Genomic DNA, 21396 nt, shown 5'->3' with positions numbered 1-21396 from the left:
AGGGAAAAGGGGAAAAGTACGAACAAAACCCAAAGGGTAAGAAGTTTTCAAATCAAAATTTATAAAATGTCAGAGATTACAGGTAAGGGGGTTGGTTACACAAAGGGAAGGTGTTAGAACCCAAAGTGTCCTAGGTACTCCTAGGGAGCCCTTTTTGTGTGGATATGTATTTGGTACAAAATGATGTTTACAAACAAATAGAATGGGGGGGGGGGGGATGAGAAAAGAATTCATTAATTATATTTTTGTGTTTGACAGGCCCTTCAGACTTGTGCCTATGTACCAACATAAAAATGAGGGATCAAAACCTCGTAGTTCGTGATACAAATTTCAAAGTGGATGCATTGCTTTTAACAAAAATTAAGTTTGAAAGGCACAAAGGCCTAAAAATGGTTTTAACGAGTTAGTTCTTTTTGGCTTTTTGAAATTTTAAGTCAAGTATAGTTAAGCTATTTACAAATTTGATTTAAGAAAAGAAATTTCAAAATGAAATGGCATAAGGCCAAAGTTTCTATCTTTTTGCAAAGTGGTCAAAGTTTAGAACAAAATAAGTTCAAACAAAGAAGATTTTGAAAAGGGAGGGAGAGATTTTGAAATTAAAGAAATGGGGAGAAGATGAAGAGACTAATCCTATGCACAAAATTAAAATTTAAGAGTTGAAAAGATCTGACAAAATGGGTAGCAATCCAATAGACAAGAATGTCAATAGAAATCTAGAATTCCCTTGGACATTTAGAATCAAACAACACAAAAATGCACAATTATATTATCTTGAAGAGCAAAAGACATCAAATAAAGATAGCCACATCCAATCTTTAACTACACCATGATCTTCTTCCAAGTAGCCCATGTAACAGATGGATTCCACAAGTCACGGGTTCAAAATAACAGCTTCACAATGATCATGTTGTAGATGAACTCAGAGGGATCTTGAATGATGTATTAGATGAAGTTTCAAATTGCAAGAACTTGGTTTCTCAAAAAGTTATTGGCCAAGTCCTTTAGCATAGGAATGTTGCCTAAGTCCTAAGTCCATTTGTCTAAGATCAAGCCAACAGTCCACACAAAAGTTTTTTAGGGTTTTTTGTTGTTATTATGTACATTAATGGTCAAAGACCACACAAACAAGCAAAGTATATACAAACAAGATATATCACACAATATAGTCCAAGTGGACAAAGTGAAAATTGCATTAACATAAACAATTAGAATGATATGAACAATGGAAAATGAATAAAGGCTAGAATTAAATGACATTAAAGTAAATGACTTGAAATTAAAAGTTAGTTGTTAATGGGTTAGAAGTTAGTATTGTTTTGCTTTTGCTTTTCATTTTTTAGACATTCTTTGGAGAACACTCAACCCTTTAGCCAAGACATCTTCCAAAGGAAGGAAAAAAGGCCAAGTTTCCACACAATACCATGAAAGAGGGGAGACTTAAAATCTCACTAACTAGAATGCTATGCCTTTTATGTCACAAATTTAGCGCTATGTTAAGGAATCCTAATTGGACTTATGTAGAAGCCACAACTATTTGAGGTCGGGCAATAGAATTTTGGTGTTAATGCATGTTAGAGACATAGTATAATGGACTATACTCATGAAATATACCACATACAAAAATAAATTTGCAAAATAGGTGGCCTAATCTCATCCATACTCATGTCAATTTTTCAATCAACTAGCTTTAGGACTTTGAGATATCATAGGCCAAATGAGATGGACGCATAAAGAAGTGGAATGAGATGAAGAGGGAGGGGAATGGATCAAAACTGAAATTGATCAAATGAGGACTTTTATCAAATTCATATCATCCATTCATTTTGGGAAATGGAATGTACATTCCATCAATCCCCTAAACCCAATGATATTAACTTGACAAAGTCAAATCAACCTTGGCCAAGGCCCAACAACAAGAGTCAAACATAAACAAGTCATCACAATTGGTCAACAAAATTATTTGGCATTTATTCAAATTAAAAATACTAAAATAAGGCATTTAAATTAAATATGGTTTGTCAAATTCCTAAAACCTCATCAAAACACCAAAGAAATGGCCATGAGATTTATCATAGGTCAAACAAGGTCAAAGGACCTTGGAGAAAAAATTTCAGAATTTTTAAAGACTTAAAAGTATTTTGAAACAATTAAAAACAAATGCAAAATCAATTAAATCATGAAAAATATTAATAATGATCCAAAAAATAATTTTAATTCAAAATATGAAAGAGGAAATTATTTGAAATTCTTTGGTGAAACTCTCATATTTTTTGGATCAATATTAAAATTAATATGAATTAATGAAAATAAAAGGAACAAAAGAAAATCAAAAAAACAAAAGAAAAACGTGGACCACTTGATCTGCCTCATTAATTGAGGTGGCAGATCAAATGGTTGAGCGCGCGCGTTCCATGATGCGCTTGAGTCAAACATCCACACGCTTGGTAATCAACATGTACGCTCATGATTAAAACATTTTGAATCCATCTAATGGGTCTGGACCATGCCACATCATTGCCGGAGCAAAGCGCCAGTCGTCTTCTCAGGCGACCTTGGCCGGACTGGTCGATTCATCACCACATCATAAATGAAAAAGGAGGACATGATCTGAAAGAAAAAATGGCGTAAAGCACAAATCTGACCTCAATTTTAACTAGCTCCACATATATAGAAAGATATGAGGAGTTGAATTTTGAGGTGTGTCAACTGAGTTGCTTCGATTTGACCTCTAAGCAACTCAATCTTCTTGCCTACATTGGTAGGACTTCAGAAACCCAAAGATCAAAGAGAATTGAGCGGAATTGAGAGAGAATCGAAGAGATGAAATTTTCTGGAAAATACCTTCAATGCAGGTCTGGATTCACTTATTCTTGCTTCGACTCGTGCTTGATTTTGCTCAGTATGCTTGCAGAAGTAGCTTAGAATGCACAAAAGGTCTTGGATCCCTGGAGTTTTGAATCTCAAAACAGTGAGATTCCAACTCAATTTCCAAAGGAAATTCCCAGGATTATCCTCTAAAATGGAAGGGTTAGGTGTTTGGGATCAAAGTTGGCGCCAAGAGGTCCTCAATTCTGAGCATATGGAGCTTTATTTATAGCTGGATCATGTGATATTTTCACCTTCCAAATGTGTTTCCAAAATTGGCAATGAGTGATGCATGAGTGCATGGGTGTGTACAGGCCTATGATATCATTCCTTTAGGTCCATAATTGAGTGTGAGTAAGTCTGAAATCAACTTGGAATGTAAGGCAAATGTACATGGAAGTTTGAAGTTTGATCTTTGCCAATTGATGATGCAATGTTCTAGCCATGTGCAGCCCTAGAAAATCTTGTCCAAAATGGATGAAATTAGACTTTTTGGAAAGGTTAGATCAATAGGAACAACTTTCATGTTCAACAATGTTTTATTTGGAGCTTGGAACATGAAGAATTTTGAGGTGGAAGTTTGGAAATTTCAACATGTTGAAAAATTTTCTAAGTCTCAAGCCATATATCTCAATATTCCATCTTGCTTAACTTTTTATGTGAGCTTCAAATGAGAAAAGTTTCTTATACAAAGTTGTATATCTTTCAAAGACCTTCAAAATGGTCACCAATTTCATGTAATTTGGATTTGTAATGATAGAGTTATGCATTTTTGAAGTTTGGAAAAATCACTTCCTTAATGGTATAGGTCAAAAGGGACCAATAATGTAACCTCATATCACATGCTCAAAAAAGTCGAATCATCTCTCACTCCAAACATAAAAGTTTAAGTAGACACCTTGAATTTTATTGTGCAACTTGTAAGTATTTCATCTCATAAAACATGAGCAAGTTATGGCCTTGGGAAGTTGACTTTCAAATTAGGGTTTAGACAAAATGACCTATAATGTTTCAACATAGAAAATGATTTTCCAAGAAAAACTAGCGCTAGGTCTAAACATGAAAGTTGTTTGTAATATCATTTAGAGTAAGTTTGCTCTTGGAATAATTTTCATATGGTGAAAATTATAGGAGATAGGGTTTAGGGAGACCTAGTTTTGATCAGATGAATTCATCTGGCCAACCACCATCAACCAACTTGCTAACCTTCAATTCTTTTGACTTTCTTGGCTCATGGTAGATCATATATGCATGATATGATAAATTTTGAAGTGTCCCTTGAGAAACTTGATCAATTGGTGAGATAGCTTGTTGGAGAAGTTACTCAAGATACCCAGTCAAATTAGGGTTTCCAAGGCAAATCACCCTCAAACTCTTGAAGATAACTTGATCAATATAAAATGTAAGGATCATTGGGACTTATATATGATGTTCATAACCATTATTGGATCAATTCATGGTTGTGCTCTTTGTCATGAGGGTCTCAAACCCTAGATATGAACTTGATGGATCAATGGAGATCATGCCTTACCTACGAAAGAGTTAGGCAAATGCAAAGAAATATTTTTTGGTATTTTGGTTAGTAAAAATGATAATATACGAGTATGATACAATCACATGGTGCTTGGAGATCTCTCCAAAAACAAACCCAATGAAATAGGGGTAAGGAGGATGCCAAGGTATGATCCCAATACTAATGCTTATGATGAAATTGCATGAGGAATCTTAGGATCAAAATTGGGGTCTTACACATATGAAGCAACTTCGACCTATTTCCTGAAGTAATCGATAGCAACTAGGATGAATTGATGACCATTGGAAGCTTTAGACTTTATCATCCCAATCATATCGATACCCCACATAGAAAAGGACCATGGATATGTCCGAACGTTCAACGAAGTTGGTGGCACAAAGATCTTATCACCATATATTTGACATTTGTGGCATCTTCTAACAAAGTTATAACAGTCAACCTCCATTGTCGTCCAGTAATACCCATGCCGAAGGATTTTCTTGGCCATAGCAGGACCTTTTGCATGTACACCCTCGTAGCCTTCATGTATAGATTTTATGATTGTACTAGATTTGTGTCTATCCACGCATCTGAGCAGTACAGAATCATAATTTCGGTTGTATAACACATCACCGTTTAAGAAAAACTTGGAAGAGAGTCTTCTCAAGGCCTTCTTATCAATAATAGATATACCCTCGGGATATTGTTGTTTCTCCATAAATGTCTTTATGTCATAGAACCAGGGCTTATCGTCAGGATCTGCCTTGATTGCTCGACAATGTGCCAGTTCATCTAAGTTGTCAATATGGATAGCAGGTGTTTCATTCTTCCATTTGTCTTTAAACATAGATGCCAACGTAGCTAGAGCATCTGCTAACTAATTATCTTCCCTATGACTATGATGAAAAGAGCTTCATCAAAGTAGGGTATTAATTTTATGATGTGCTCTTTATAAGGTATCAACTTGATATTCCGAGTTTCCCAATCACCTTTTACCTGACTTATTACCAGAGCTGAATCTCCATATACCTCAAGAATCTTGATCCTTAAGTCGATGGTTGCCTCCATAACGTAAATACATGCCTCGTATTTTGCCATATTATTGGTGCAATCAAAGCATAATCTGGCGGTGAATGGAAGGTGGAAACCAGTTGGAGAAGTGATAATTGCACCTATTCCATGACCACGAGCATTGAAAGCACCATCGAACATGAGTGTCCATCGCGATCCTGGTTCGGGGACTTCCTTGGGGTTTATCTCGTGGCCTGGAATAGTGAAGTCTCTGATAAACATGATGTCTTCATCTGGAAAGTCAAACCTTAATGGTTGATAACCTTCCACAAGTAAATGAGCAAGGTAGTTAGACATAATGCTCCCCTTTATTTCTTTCTGAGTCACATACTGGATATCATATTCGGTTAACAACATTTGCCACCGAGAACTTCTACCAGTAATAACAGGCTTTTCAAATATATACTTTATCGGATCCTTTATGGATATCAATAAAGTGGTATGTCAAACCATGTATTGTCTCAGGCATCGAGCAACCCAAGCCAAAGCATAACAAGTCTTATCTAAGAGTGAGTATCTGGTCTCACATTCAGTGAATTTCTTGCTGAGGTAGTATATTGCGTGTTCTTTCTTGCTTATATCATCGTGCTGACCCAAAATTGAGCCCATGGATTCATCAAGTACCGTGATAGTAAGTGGCCTACCAGGAACCGGCGGTATGAGGATTAGTGGTTCTTTCAAGTAATTTTTTATTTTGTCAAATGCTATTTGGCAATCGTCATTCCATGCAATCGATTGATTCTTCCTCAATAATTTGAATATTGGTTCACATGTAGTTGTTAAATGTGATATGAAGCTGGAGATATAATTGAGTCAACCAAGGAAACCTCATACTTCTTTTTCTGTTCGGGGAGGTGGCATATCTTGGATGGCTCGAACTTTGTCGGAATCAACCTCAATACCTTTCTGACTGACTATGAAACCCAATAGCTTACCAGATCGGACCCCAAAAGGGCATTTTGCTGGATTCAAACTCAACTTGGACTTCCGGAGCCTGGCAAACAACTTCCTCAGGTTTTCTAAATGATCATCTTCAGTTCTAGATTTGGCAATCATTTTCTCCATATAAACCTCGATCTCTTCATGAATCATGTCGTGAAAGAGGGTTACCATGGCATGTTGATATGTTGCCCCTTCATTCTTCAAGTCGAGCGATATTACTTTGTAGCAGTAAGTTCCCCAAGGTGTGATGAAATTTGTCATCTCCATATCATCTGGCGATATCTTTATATGATTATACCCCGAGAAACCATCCATGAAGGAAAATATGGAAAACTAAGTTGTATTATCAACCAAAACATCAATATGAGGCAAAGGGAAATCATCCTTTGGACTCGCTTTATTGAGGTCTCGGTAATCTACACACATTCTGACTTTGTCGTCTTTCTTTGGAACTGGAACAATATTAGCAACCCACTATGGATACTCTGAAATAGATAAAAAGCCCACGTCAAACTGCTTCTTAACCTCTTCTCCGATCTTGAGTGTCATGCCGGGTCTGGTCCTTCTAAGCTTCTGCTTGACTGGAGGACATTCAGGTTTGAGTGGCAAGTGGTGTTCAACAATGTTGGTGTCTAATCCTGGCATATCTTGATATGACCAAGAAAAGACTTCAACATATTCATGTAATAACTTGACCAACTCAGAATGTACATGCTCGGAAAGAGATGCCCCAATATTTACTTCTTTTTTATCAATTTCAGAACCCAAATTAATGACATCCACTGGCTCTTTGTATGGTTGAATCTCCTTTTCCTCGTACTCAAGGAGTCGTGCTATTTCAGCCGGTAATTCATAATCTTCCTCACTGTCATCTTCAACTTGGTTAATTGGAAATCCAGACTTACAATCGATTCTTTCCATGTTGTTATCAATGGTTTTATTTGCTCTACATGTTATGAGCTTATTTTTAGTATGCTTTTTAATAAAGTGGAAAAAAAAAAAGCTTTTGCCATTTCATTTTTGTGAGAAAGTAAAAAAAACTGAAAGAAAATGAATACAAATTTTGCATGCAAAAAGTACTTTCTTTATTTAATCACATAATGATTTTAAACTTGGGGGTCCTCACGATTTATCCTCTTGTCTCAGGCAAAGACAAGGGAATGAGAAAACAAAATGTATTACGTTTTCGCCGAATACACTATAGGAATCACGGAAGTTGTCCAGTTAGTAAGCTTGAATCCTGAAGGACAACTGCGTAAAAGGCTGGCAGTCTCTGGTTTGCTGCCACTAAATTCTCTGATGACTTCCACAGTGTGATCGCTTTGGAAGCCTGCGCTGCTGAATTTGACCGGATTGAACTATTTCTTATTTGGGCTTGCTTTGCATGCTGATGGATGATAGCCAATATCAAATTTGTCACGCTTATCTGTCACATTGACAACTTTACCCCAACCGGCTAAAGGAACTTTTTCCAGAGTCTATTTGGCACTTTTAACTGAAGAAAGGATGGTAGCAGATGACTGATCATGATTAACAGTAGCTGAACTGACCTCTTCAAACTCTAAATAATGGAGTGGAATCTCAACAACCCCTTTATCTGTCTCAACATATCTGAATGAAGAAAGTTCACTAACCAACAAATCTTCTTCACCATATATTATAACCAACTTGTCGTCAATCAAGAATTTCAACCTTTGGTGCAATGTAGAAGTGACTTCCCTCATAGCATGAATCCACGACTTACCCAACAAACAACTGTAGGTAGGGTTGATGTCCATGACTTGAAAGGTGATACTGATTTGGTGAGGTCCGACACAAATGGGTTGATCCACTTCCCTAATGACCTGTCTTTTGGTGCCATCAAATGCTCGAACAATCAGTGCACTAGTCCTCATCTTGGGCCCCTTAAACTGTAATTGACTTAATGTAGCTTTTGGCATTACATTAAGTGAAGAACCAGTATCGACGAGGACGCGAGATAGAAGGGAGTTTGTACACATAAACTAAATATGTAATGCTTTATTGTGAGAATTTCCCTCGGGAGATAACTTTGCTTCACAAAATCCTAAGTATTTGCTGGCGGTGATATTTACAACCACGTCATCAAACTGATTGACCGTGATATCTTGCATTACATAAGCAATATTCATGACTTTCAACAAGGCTTTATGGTGAGCCTCAGAACTCAGAAGTAAAGACAATATGGAGATTTTGGAAGGGGTTTGACCCAACTGATCAACGATCTTGAAGTCACTTTTCTTGATCAATTTGAGGAATTCTTGGCCTTCCTCAAAAGTGATACTTTTCTTGTGATCTTCAACCTGTTCGTCTTTAACCATCGACCTTTTACCCTTAGATGTTTCAGATTCTACAGTCTTATCATCAATAACTTTTATTGGTACTGGAATAGTCAACATGGTCGGAGTGGCGGGTATAGATGCCCCCTCCTGTGGAGGAGAAGTAGGAAGGACCTTCTCCTTATACGGGATAATTGTGGGTGATGGAGACACCCTAGGAGTGTATTTTAAAGCGAATACACGACCACTGTGATTCATGCCTCCCGCTCTAGTTATATTAACAATTTCATTGTCAGGGATGTGAATCTCTTTTCCGCCCATGTATGTCATCCCTTGATTCATCAATTCTTGCACATAACCCTTCAAGTTATTATAACTATCTGGATTAGATTCACACACAACGGAGTTTTCATGGATACCAACTAGAAACCCAAATTGTTCAAGCTTCTTCAACACTACTGACATCGGAGTCTTTACATCGTCGGCCCTCTTAACAGATTATGCGGTTTCTTCTTCAATGACAGCACTGACTGTTGGACCACCATGATTAGGAAGAGGGTTTGTTTTCACATTAGGCTTTTATTATGAGAAAGACAAAACCTTATGATTAATCAACTCTTAGATTTTGTTTTTGAGGGTCCAACAGTCTTCTGTAGAGTGTCCTATATACCCGACATGGAAGGCACACGAGGCATTAAGATTGTGCTTAGGATGATAGGAAGGAGAAGCTGGTGGGATTTCCCTTGGCACAACAGCCCCTACATGGATCAAATATGGCACGAATTCAACATATGGCACCGGGATCTATTCAAGATGAGGATGTTTGCCAAAGTTATTCTTGTTATTTTGGCCTCGACCTTGGCCCTTGTTGTCACAAGTGTTCTGTTGATTCTGAATGTTTTGAGTCGGTGTTAGCTGCTGATTATGATTCTGTTGTTGATATTGACACATAGGTTGTTGATATTGAGCGGCGGCCATATAAGGATATGAATAATATGGCATGGGAGCCATAGGAAATTGATATTGGGGGTGGACACTTGCTGTTACAACACTTGTTTCCCCTTCTTTATTTTTTGTAAATCTCCCATGTGACTTCTTATTCGTAGTCTGTTGAGTGACGGTACCTACGATCTTTCCTGATTTCAACCCATTCTCAACACGTTCACCAATGGTCACCATGTCTGCGAAATTAGTGGAAGAACTGTCAATCATTTTCTCAAAATACAGGCCCTGAAGAGTACCCATGAAGATGTCAACGAGTTCATTATCTGACAAAGTTGGTCTGACCCTGGAAGCCATTTCACGCCAACATTTAGCATACTCCTTAAAAGTCTCACTGGATTTCTGTGCCTGATTGTAGTTGCAACCTTGTTGGTTCCATATCGAGGTTGTACTTATATTTCTTTAGGAACGCTTTAGATAAATCTCTCTAGGATCTAATCTTGGTGCGCTCCAAGCCCATATACCAGTCCAATGAAGCCCCTGATAGACTATCTTGAAGGCAGTGGATTAGTAGATCATCATTGTCAATATACGATGTCATTTTCCTACAGTACATCGTAATGTGACTTCGATGGCAGCTTATCCCCTTATACTTCTGTAGATATGGTACCTTGAACTTCTGAGGAAGTACCACATTTGGAACCAAACAGAGATCTCTGGTATCAATGTAGAAGGTAGATAAACCTTCGATAGCCCTTATTCTATCGTCCAATAACTAGTAGTTCGTTAGCCGGGCCGGACCAGCAGTGGGGATGAGGACCTGACTGGCTAGTCAAGAGGTGTCATGTGCCATTGCCTGAATAAGCGTATTTTGAGGAGCAAACAACATCTACGATGGATAAGAGAAATCGGAAGACACTGTTTGGGAAACAATGTGCATCATATGTGGGAACTGCCCTCCAGCTTGGGCACTAGGGGCCTGAGGTGCCCTAGCCTACGCGTACTGGAGTGCTAGGTTTGTAGGTGCATACGTCAGCATCGAAACAGAAGTTTCCCCAGTGTAAGCAAACAGATCAGCTTGAAACTGATTCAGATTTGCAGGTTGATCAACCTGGGAAGGAATCTGAAAGTGGAGGCGCGGGCCTCGGTACTCATCTTTATTATTAGGAGTTTCAGCAAGAACCTGACCTTGGGTATCCTCGGGGTTGGTAGCATTAACCTTGGGAGGAGTTTGGATCGTGGGCACACCCCATGGAACAATAACATTCCCAATAGCATTAGGGGCGACAAGAGCTCGGTGAGGGATAAAGGCACCCCCATTAGCGAATTGAGCAACAAAGTTCGGGGGCATTCCCCAACAATAGCCAACAACAAACCTATTTGCAGCAGAAGGAAACATGTGTTTATTCACATTAGTCGGTACCACGGTCTCCACAAGAGTTTCGACATCAGTAGCATTGGTGACATTAGCAGCAGCAGGGTTAGCAGAGGTAGAATCCCTCTTTGCATGGAGAATTTCCATGATAGTCTCCATGTTTCCCTGAAAAAGGTCCATTCTACCCTGGACTTGGGCGAGGGTCTCATTAACAGCAGCGTTATCAGATTCGTAATCAGCCATGGTTTTGGATTTGTTGGCACAGGTATAATAGCAATGAAGAGTCGTCGTATTTGCTGTAGAAAGATGGAGAGGGTAAGAATTTTATTTTCTGGAGGCTTAAGCAAATAAATGCGTGGATGCGTGAATGTATGAAAAACGTTTTGACATATGCATATTTATTTATTTATTTATCACATTTCTTTTTGTAAAGAAAAAATTCCAAGGAACCCTTGAGTTTGTTTATCAACATAAGCAATCATAAATCATGAAGAGAGAGAGACCATGTATGAAGTTAATAACAAAGAAACTCTTTTATTTAATATCAGAAAGTGGAGTACAAATACATATCAAGAGTTTACTCGACGGGCTACAATGATCTCATCTTTAAGCCTATCAAATACCAATCTTAAAACAGAAATGAAATGAAATACAACCCAATGGACGTTATGCAGGAATACTTCAACAAAAGGTTCCTTCAACAATTCTAGTAAGTCTTCCATGGTATGTTCAGCAAATTGGGTCAGGCATGCATGATTTTCCCTCCAATATTGCGCGCCCTTAAGAAGGTTCTGCATTAGAGTGTGATCAGGTCCATCTAGAAGATCTCTCATGAATGTCTCCTTATGGTCTAGGAGCCTTTGAAGATGTCCATTGTGCTTTTCCCAATGATAATTCTCTTGTTTGAGTAGGTTGGTGCTCTCTAGGTTTTTATGTGCTTGATCCTTTAGCCCACTGATCTCTTCGAACCTCTAGTCTATCTCACTTTGGTGCTGACGAAGAGTAACCTCTAGCTATTTGACACGACTTTGTTCCTCTTTCAACCCTTTCTTGCAAGTTTCCATTTGATCTTGAAGTTTCTTGATTTGCTCTTTGTAATTAAGCTCCACTTTACAAGCCTAATATTGAGTTGCTGACAGGATAGCGCAAGTTCCTTTTAGTGCTTCACCCGCTTTTCTCATTTTGTGCAACTCGGCTTGCACCTCGTTGTCCGCCTGACGCGCTCTATCTCTCTTTTGATTCAGGTTGAACTTTAAGGTCTCTTTCTCCAATGACATCTTACCAACTCTAGATTTGAGATTCGTGTTCTCTTTCTCTAGTGCCTTGATAGTTCTCTTCAGCTCATTGACTTCAGAGGTATGATTAATCATTGGTTCAAGAGGCTTGATGTTCATAGATGGTTCGGATGGGAATGGCATCAATATCTCTTTGACTTTATCTTTCACCCATTTGGTATAAGATTCCCCGGTTATGTAGTTCTTCTTACCCATTTCTTCTCTTCCTTGAAGATAAATCTCTCCTCAGGCCTTGATAATTTTCTTGAGTAGCTCTGGATCATCAACCCCTTCATGTAAAACAAAACCTTCTACACTCTTGGAATCATGCTTATCTACCATGGGGTATCCCAACTATCATAATGCCAACCTCGGGTTATATTTGATTCCTCCTTTTGTACCAAGAAGAGGTACATTAGGTAAATCCCCATAATTGAGGATGAGTTTGACATTATCGTAAACTCGAGAGTACCAGGAAATATCTTCGGCATTCAAGGACATGATCCGCTGGGACCATTTAGGATTGTCTTTATTCTCCAAGAAAGGACCTTTGCTGGGTAGATGCGAAATAAACCATTTATACAGCAAAGGGATACAACAAACAATGGTTCCCTTCTTCTTCTAAGTCCTTACATGGATGGAGTAGTAAGTGTCAGCAAGAATAGTAGAAACGAGGTTCTGAGTCAGGAAAATATGATTAGTAGCCAAGTCCATGAATTCTTCCATATTTGGAAACCGTATGATCCCATAGATAAGTAGAGTTAGAATGGCGTTGAAAGTCGTCCAACTCTCAGCATTAGCGAAGGTAGTAGCCTTATCCACCAGAAACTTCGAGGTAAAACCATGGGTTCCACCTTTAGGCTTCAAGTTCAACTCCACTTCCTTCTTCCCTATGTGAAGGGCTTCAGCAAGGATTTGGTACTTAGGGAGATCCTTAGTACATATATAAGGCACTCGATTCTTGATCCCAATACCCAGAATATGATAATAATTCTCCAACGTATGTGCTAAATGATAATCATGAAATGTAACGCATCTGAGTGAAGGGTTATAGAATTGCACCAGGGTGTGCACAGTAGTGGTACTGACTTCGGTGTTCAATATTTTTAGGAGGTTTCCATAAGACTTCTTGAATTCATCTTTGTTCCCAAGAAATAGATATGCCCCTAATCCTCTCAAAACATTCAGTTGTGGCTCTCCAAACTTATAACTGTGAGTTCTCCTTGTCTTGGAAGTTATGCTTCGTCTTGGATGCTTAGTCAACAAACCGACCTCTTGAATTCCTGGAAAAGAAATGCATATGCAAAAAGATTTGTCATCATGAATGATAATGTATGATGGGATGATATAGATCACACAGATTCAAAGTTCTTATACATTCTGAATAATCTGAATATGCTGTTTGTTGTAAGTTCAAAGGTTCGACACCATACGAGAACCAAGGTATGTAGAGTCTATGGTTTCCTGCAAGAAAAACCCATATCCCCTCACGGGTATGGACTATGCTCCAAGGTGGTCCCTAGAAGGTCTCCCAGAGTCACCGACTCGAAATGAAAATACCATGCCATAGTGAATGCTCACAGAACAAAAGTACTTCCAAGTGAATCTAGTCTAGGTGTGGCTCTCGTCACAACCCAACGCGTGAAACATAGGTGTACACGACTATCCATGAATATATCATGTGTGTATACTAAGCTCGGGTATAGAGCTTCACTCATGTAGTATTAACCCTAACCCAACAATAACATATATAGATATCCATAATATAAAGAAAATGAATATAATGATAAAGCGTGTAAAGCGCAAAGATAAACACCCTAAGCAAGCTAGAAAGCAATCAAAACCAGGCTCGACTCCTTTTAGCGACTAGGAAGTACTCCAAGAAGCAAATCTCCACCAGAGTCGCCAGTTGAAGCTAGCAGAAATATACCCGAATGCATCGCACGCTCCAACATATAACATAGTGGCCATCAAAATTTATTTATTCCCGAAGGAAAGGGAAAACATCGATAAAACCCAGGGGAAAGAGATATGCTAGGTAAGAAAGTCGGTTATGAAAGGGGAAGGTATTAACACCCCTAACATCCATGGTACTCCATGGGAACCGTTTTGATTGTTCTCAACTATAATGGGTGTTATCTAAAGATTACTCACAAAATAATGGGAGAAAAGGAAAAGAGTAGATAAAGTCCTCGTTGAGGATTAGGGCCCTCATGCCTACGTATCCTCATAGTGCAATGAGGAATTCAGAGCTCCGTAGTTCAAAGAACTAGTGATGGGAGATGAAAATAAGTGTGATAACAGTATGGTCTAAATCAAAGAATAATGTGATTTGAACTCCAAAAGAGTGAAAATATGAACCTAAGAGTAAAATTGGCGTTAACCGATATGTGGACTAGCTGGGGTACTGTAAGACCCCAATTTTGACCCTAAGATCCCTCATGTTATCTCATCATATGCATTGGCTTTGGGATCACACCTTGGCATCCTCCTTGCCCCTCATTCATTGGGTTTGCATTGGAAGAGGTTACCAAGCATATTTGATTGTATTATGCTTTGTTTCTCATTATTTACTAACCAAAATACCAAAAATATGTCAATGTATGGTTGTTGCTTTTGTAGGTATTGTGACTTCACCCATGCTCCATCAAGCTCATATCTAGGGTTTGAGACCCTCAATGCAAGGATACTAATCAATAGATGGTTAAAATTGACTCTAGACATCATATATGGACCCTCATTATTTTCACATATCATTTTGATCAATAAATCATCAAGAGTTTGAAGCTTGTTTGCCTTGGAAGCCCAAATTCGTCTAGGTATCTTGTGTGACTTCCTCAACATGTTTATTCATCATTTGATCGAATATTTCAATGGATAATTCATATTACATCATATTACATATGTATGATCCTCCATCAGGCCCAAATATCAAGAGAATGTCAAGTTTGCAAGATGGTTCATGGTGCTTGACCAGAGAAAGTCAACTGGTCAAAACTGGGGTTCCTTAGACCATATCTCCTACAATTTCTATGATATGAAAATTATCCCGAGAGAAAATTTACTCATTATGACATTCCAAACAACTTTCATGTTGAAGTCAAGAGCTGCTTTTGCTTGGAAAGTCATTTTTTATAGTGCAAGATCATAGGTCATTTTGTCTGAACCCTAGTTAGGAGGTCAACTTCCAAGGACCATAACTTGCTCAATTTTTATGAGATAAAAGTCATTAAAGTTACATGATTAAATTAAATATGTCCTCTTTAACTTTTATGTTTGGAAGAAGTTCAAATTCAACTTGCAAATGCATGTGCCAAGAGGAAGCATTATAGGTCATTTTGGGCCATTACCATTGAATAAGTGATTTTCCTCAATTTCTAAATGGCATGACTCCTTAATACCAAATCCAAATTAGGTCGAATTCCGGACTAAATTGAATTGGTTTGAAAGAGCTACAACTTTGATGAAGGAACTTTTTCCATTTGAAGCCCATGGCAAAAGTTATTCAAGCTGGAAGAAGTCAACATTTGACTTGGTACTTAGAAAATTTTCAAATGTGTTTGATTTTCCAAACTTCCACCTCAAATTTAATCATGATCCAATCTTCAAATGGAAAAGTGTTCAACGTGAATGTTGTTCCCCTTGATCTCACCTTTCTAAAAATTCCAAGATCATCTCATTTGGCCAAGAAATGAAGGACTTGCGCATGGGTTATTTCCAAAGATCCATTTAGATGAATTTCACCTTCACTTTCCAATTTCAAATGCATGGCCACATGACATGATTTCAGCATTGTACACAAACAATTTTGGACCTGAATATATCACTTGATGGGCCTATCACACTCCCATGCAAGCATGCAATGCAAATTGCTAAATTTGGAAAATTTTGGAAGTGGGTGAACATCAAATGCAAGGCCTATAACTACAACCCTCTTGGCTCATAATTAAGGACCTCATGCCCAAGCTTTGAACCTGCAATCCAAACCTTCACCATTAAAGGATAATCTTGAAGGTTTTCATTTGAAAATCGAGCTTCAAATCTCATCCTATTTTGAGATTGAAACTCCAAGAGTACAATCTTTTCTTTGGTCCAATTCACCTCCTACAAGCTTCTGAAGCCAAGCCAAAGACAATTGGAAGCAAGATCTATCAAGGTTGAAGCTCATTCGAAGGTGATTTTTCAGAATTTTCATCTCTTCGATTCTCTCTCAATTCTTCACTATTCTTTGTGATTTTTGGTTGGCTGAATTCCTACCAATGTAGGCAACAAGATTGAGTTGCTTTGATGTTAAATCGAAGCAACTCAGTTCATGATCCTCAAAATTCAAATCCATGTATCTCTTGATATACTTGGAATTGGAGGAAATTGAGGCCAGATTCGAGCTCCTAAGCATTTTTTCTTTAAATTTATGTCCTTGTTTTTCATTTCCATGGTGGTTAGTGGTGGACCAGTCCGGTGAGGTCCACCGGAGAAGACGACCGGTGCTAGGGCTCCGGTGATGTGGTGGCTTGCTCCTATCCATCAGATCTTCCCTCCACGTTCTAATCATGATCCTCCATTGTGTTTACCACTTTTGCCACGCGGTTGACTTGAGCACATCATACACCTTAGCGTGTGGTCATCAGATCTACCACCTCAATTAATGAGGGAGATCTGATGGCCCTAGTTTTTTTTTGTATTTTCTGATTTTTCATTTAATTGCTTTATTTTGTTTAATTCATATTAATTTCATTTTTTATCCAAAAAATATGAGACTTTCACCAAAAATCTTTAAATATTTTTCTCTTCCATATTCTAAATTGAAATTATTTTTTGATTTAATTTTGGTATTTTTCATGAATTAAATGTTTTTGTGCATATTTTTAATTGTTTAAAAATACTTCTGACCTTTCAAAAATTATGAAATTTTTTGTCTAAGGTCCTTTGACCTTGTTTGACCTAGGGTAAATCATTTAGCCATTTATTTGGTGTTGTGAAGATATTTTATGTTTTGACCAAATTAAATTGTATTTTAATGCATTTTTAAATTTTATTTTTAATTGATTAAATGTGTAAAAATTATGTTGAGCCATTTTTATGGTCTTGTGATGTTTGACTATTTGTGTGGGCCTTGGTCAAGGTTGATTTGAATTTTGTTGGATTAAAATCATTGGATTTAGGGTATTGATGAAATATACATTTCATCTCCCAAAATGAATGGATGATCTTAATTTGATAAAATTCCTCCCATGACCAATTTGTGTTACTCTCACTCTCCTCCCCCTTCATCTTCATCCCTATTCTTTCCCATTCCTTTCCTTGACCAATGAAATCTCTAATGTCTTAAGGCTAATTGGTCCATCAATGACCTTGTGTCAGATGAACCAATACAAGTATGACTGAGATAGGTCCATCCCTCTTAATCTTTTCTTTTAGTGCGTGCTATGTTTTAGGAGTTTGGTTCATTATACCAAATCTCTAACGTGCATTAACACCTAAATTTTTATTGCCCGACCTCAGATAGTAGTGACTTCTACATAAGTCCAATTACGATTGCTTAACATAGAGCTAAATTTGACCCTAAAGACATATCATTCTAGTAAGTGAGATTGTAACTCTCCCATACTTCATGGTATTGTGTGGAAAATTGACCTTTTTTACTTCCTATGGAAGATGTCTTAGTTTAAGGATCCATGCTTGTGAATGGATGGTTGAGTGTTCTCCAAAGAATGACTTAATCAATTAAAAAGCAAAACACCACTAACATTTGACTAACGCTTATTAATATTGATTTACTTTCAAGTCATTTACTTTATGCAATTTAAATTTAAGTCATTTACCATCCATTGCCATTTACATTTCATTTAACTTGTTTATGTTTATGTCATTTTCACTTTGCTCATTTGAGTCGTATCTTGTGATTGTATATATTGTTTGAGCATTTTGATTTTGTTGGTGGTCTTAGGACCTTAAAACACTTAATAAACAAATAAAAACCCTAAAAAACATTTGGTGGACTGTTGATCTTGATTTGAACTTTTGGACTTAGGATTAGTCAACATTCCCTGTGCAAAAAGGACTTGGCCAATGCCAACATTTTGAAACCAAGTTATTGTTAACTGAGCCTTCATCTAATGCAAACCTTGGGATTTGTTTGGATTCATATGTTACTCTTTCTTTGTGCTTAATTGTTATTTTGATCTTGTATGTGATGCTTTACTCTAAGTGGATCAAGGAATAATTCATCTGATACATGATAGGACAAAGAAGACTGCTAGCTATGGGACTCGCTTGCTTGGATATGGCTATATTTATTTGATGCCTTGATCTTCATGATGCCTGATATTGCTAATTGCTTGTTTATTATTGCTTGATTCAAAGTCCAAGGAAAAATGGGTTTCTATATGACATTCTTGTCTGTTGGATTGCATCCCATTGGTTAGATCCTTTCAACTCTTGACTTTTAATTTTATACTTAGGATAGTCTCTTCATCTCCTCCCATTTCTTAAATTTCAAAATTCCTCCCCCTTTTCAAAAACTTTCTTTGCTTATGATTTCAAACTTAGACCTTATTTTAAATAGAAACTTTGGACTTATGCCAATGGATTTTCAAACTTTTTTCTTAAATCAAATTTGTAAATAAAATTAATCATACTGACTTAACATTTCAAAAAGACAACAAAAAAAGAACTAACAACTTCACTCAACTTTTGGCCCTTTGTGACTTTCTTATTAACCTTTTGTTAAAAGCAATTCACCAACTTTGAAATTGTTACCACGAACTACGAGGTTTTGATCCCTCATTTTTATGTTGCTACGTAGGCACGAGTTCAAAGGTCTTGTCAAACACAAAAATCTAATTAATGAATTCTTTTCTCATCCCCACACTCTATTTTGCTCAAACATCTTTTATACCAAAAACATATGTGAACATAAAAAGGGGCTCCCTAGGAGTACCTAGGACACTTTGGGTGCAAACACCTTCCCTCTGTGTAACCAACCCCCTTACTTGTAATCATTGGCATTTTATTAGTTTTGATTTGAAAACTTATTTTCTTTGGGTTTTGTTCGTACTTTTCCCTTTTCCTTTGAAAATAGTAAAAGCGCGGTGGTGACTCTGGTTTTATTGATGTTAAACTTATCCATAGTTTGATGGTCATGAATTTACAGCTACAGAAATTAAGTGGTGACTCTGTTGGGGAGTAGTCCTCAGTGGTTTAGCCTATTTTTTTATATGTATATATTTGTATATTTGATGTTTGTATAATTGCTTGTGTGATATAATTTATCTGTTGTGCTTGGTGATCTCTGAGTGATGAGATAAGTTCTAACCCTAACTTGAGTGCAATTAAGATAAGAGGATGGTATAGTCATATTCAACTTGTGTGGAGTAGTCCTTAACAAGTAGGCTTGAGACTCATCTACTCAGTGGAGATCCTTTTGGAGTTACTAATGTCACACAAGTCATTTGTGGTTAGGCATTACTTTCTCTGATTTGGGGTCCGAGAAGCTGAGGACCGTAGAACATTTAACCCAACTTTTCCTATTTAGGACGTAGTGCGGAGACTGTTTAGGTGTAGACCTGATAACAGTTGTTATGTGATACTACACTCAGACGAATTTCTCTTGAGAATATTATGGGTTGATGAGTCAGTCATCCTAACCTGTAATATCTAATAGATGGGATTAAGACTCTGGGAACTTTTTAGAACATGATCTACAAGTTTTTATCCTTAGTACACTCCTTTGGGATGGTTCTTAACCTGACTCCATGCTCGTGACTCACAACAAACCCTTTGATTCTTGGTTGATCCGATCAAGTCTTGTAAATATCAATGGAACTTGGATGTTGATAAGGTGAAAACCATAATCCACCAAAAATGGATGATTGATCTTGATAATGACTTGATCCATCCCTTGACCTTTGTTTGTGTTTGCCTTGTGTGTGATCCCTTGCTTGTGATTGTTGCACTCATGCATATATGTGCATTATAACATTCATCACAGAAAATAAATTTCAAGGAACTGAGGTCTTATTTACAAATATTTTCAGACCATGGATTGTGGACGAAAGAACACTAAGAAGTACAGTTTCAGGTGTCCTTATTTGAAAGAGCTAAGGAAGTTGTCATCTTTTTTATAAGATCCCTTGAACTTCAAGCAACGTCATGGGAAGCTTTTGTCTGTATTATCTACCGATGTGGTTGAAGGACTTTTAAGTGTTTTGGTTCAGCTTTATGACCCTCTCTATCGGTGCTTCACTTTTCCTGATTATCAGCATGTGCCTGCGTTAGAGTATGCCCATCTCTTGGGAACACCCGTATCTGACAAGGTTCCTTTTAGTGGATTGGAGGAGATTCCAAATCTCATATCATAGATGAAGCTCTTCGTCTGAAGAAATATGAGATTGATGCTCATTTGGTGAAGAAATGAGGTATTCTTGGGTTGACTTATGAGTTCCTCATTGGTAAAGCTAATGTATTTGCTCAAGTTGGTAGTGTGGATGCTTTTAAAGCCATCTTTGTGTCGCTAATCTATGGTCTAGCTTTATTCCCTAACATTGACGGTTTTGTTGGTGTTAACGCCATTAGAATCTTCTTAATTGGGAATCATGTTCCTAGTCTACTGGGTGACATGTATTTCTCTTTGCATTTGAGGAATTCTAAGGATGGTGGGACTATTGTTTGTTGTGTTCCTCTTATGTACAAGTGGTTTATTTCACACTTGCTTCAGACGCCTGCTTTTTTGGAGAACAAGCAATGTCTACGGTGGTCTCAGAGACTTATGTATCTCACTAATGATGATATTATTTGGTATGATTCTGGATTGAGTAGTGTGGACATTATTGACAGTTGTGGTGAATTCTCTAATGTGCCTCTCATTAGTACACAAGGAGGAATCAACTACAACCCTTCTTTGGCTCGTCGTCAACTTGGGTTCCCCTTGAGGGATAAACATAATAGCACTCAGTTAGAAGGTCTTTTCTATCAAGAGGGTAAAGATCCCCATCTTTTGAAGCAAAGTATGATACGTGCTTGGCATAATGTGCATAGGAAAGGAAGATCCAAGCTTGGTCCACACAATTGTGTAGTTTTGGAAGATTACACTATTTGGGTGAAGAAGAGAGATTTGGA

General features: G+C 37.6%; 1 protein-coding gene across 1 annotated transcript; it reads right to left on the bottom strand.

Annotated features, from left to right (window-relative positions):
• Nucleotides 1-4634: 4634 nt before the first annotated feature.
• On the bottom strand, nucleotides 4635-6541 carry LOC127103090 (uncharacterized). The gene is made up of 3 exons (XM_051040379.1): nucleotides 6284-6541; nucleotides 5375-5866; nucleotides 4635-5255 (listed from the first exon to the last, which is right to left on the bottom strand). The coding sequence occupies exons 1-3, from the start codon at nucleotides 6539-6541 to the stop codon at nucleotides 4635-4637; spliced, it is 1371 nt and encodes a 456-aa protein (XP_050896336.1).
• Between the last annotated feature and the right edge of the window lie 14855 nt (nucleotides 6542-21396).

Source organism: Lathyrus oleraceus, chromosome 7 (genome assembly GCF_024323335.1).
Source record: "Lathyrus oleraceus cultivar Zhongwan6 chromosome 7, CAAS_Psat_ZW6_1.0, whole genome shotgun sequence".
Taxonomy (NCBI): domain Eukaryota; kingdom Viridiplantae; phylum Streptophyta; class Magnoliopsida; order Fabales; family Fabaceae; genus Lathyrus; species Lathyrus oleraceus.
Note: the sequence above shows the minus strand (reverse complement) of the source record. Positions and strands in the feature narration are given on the sequence as shown.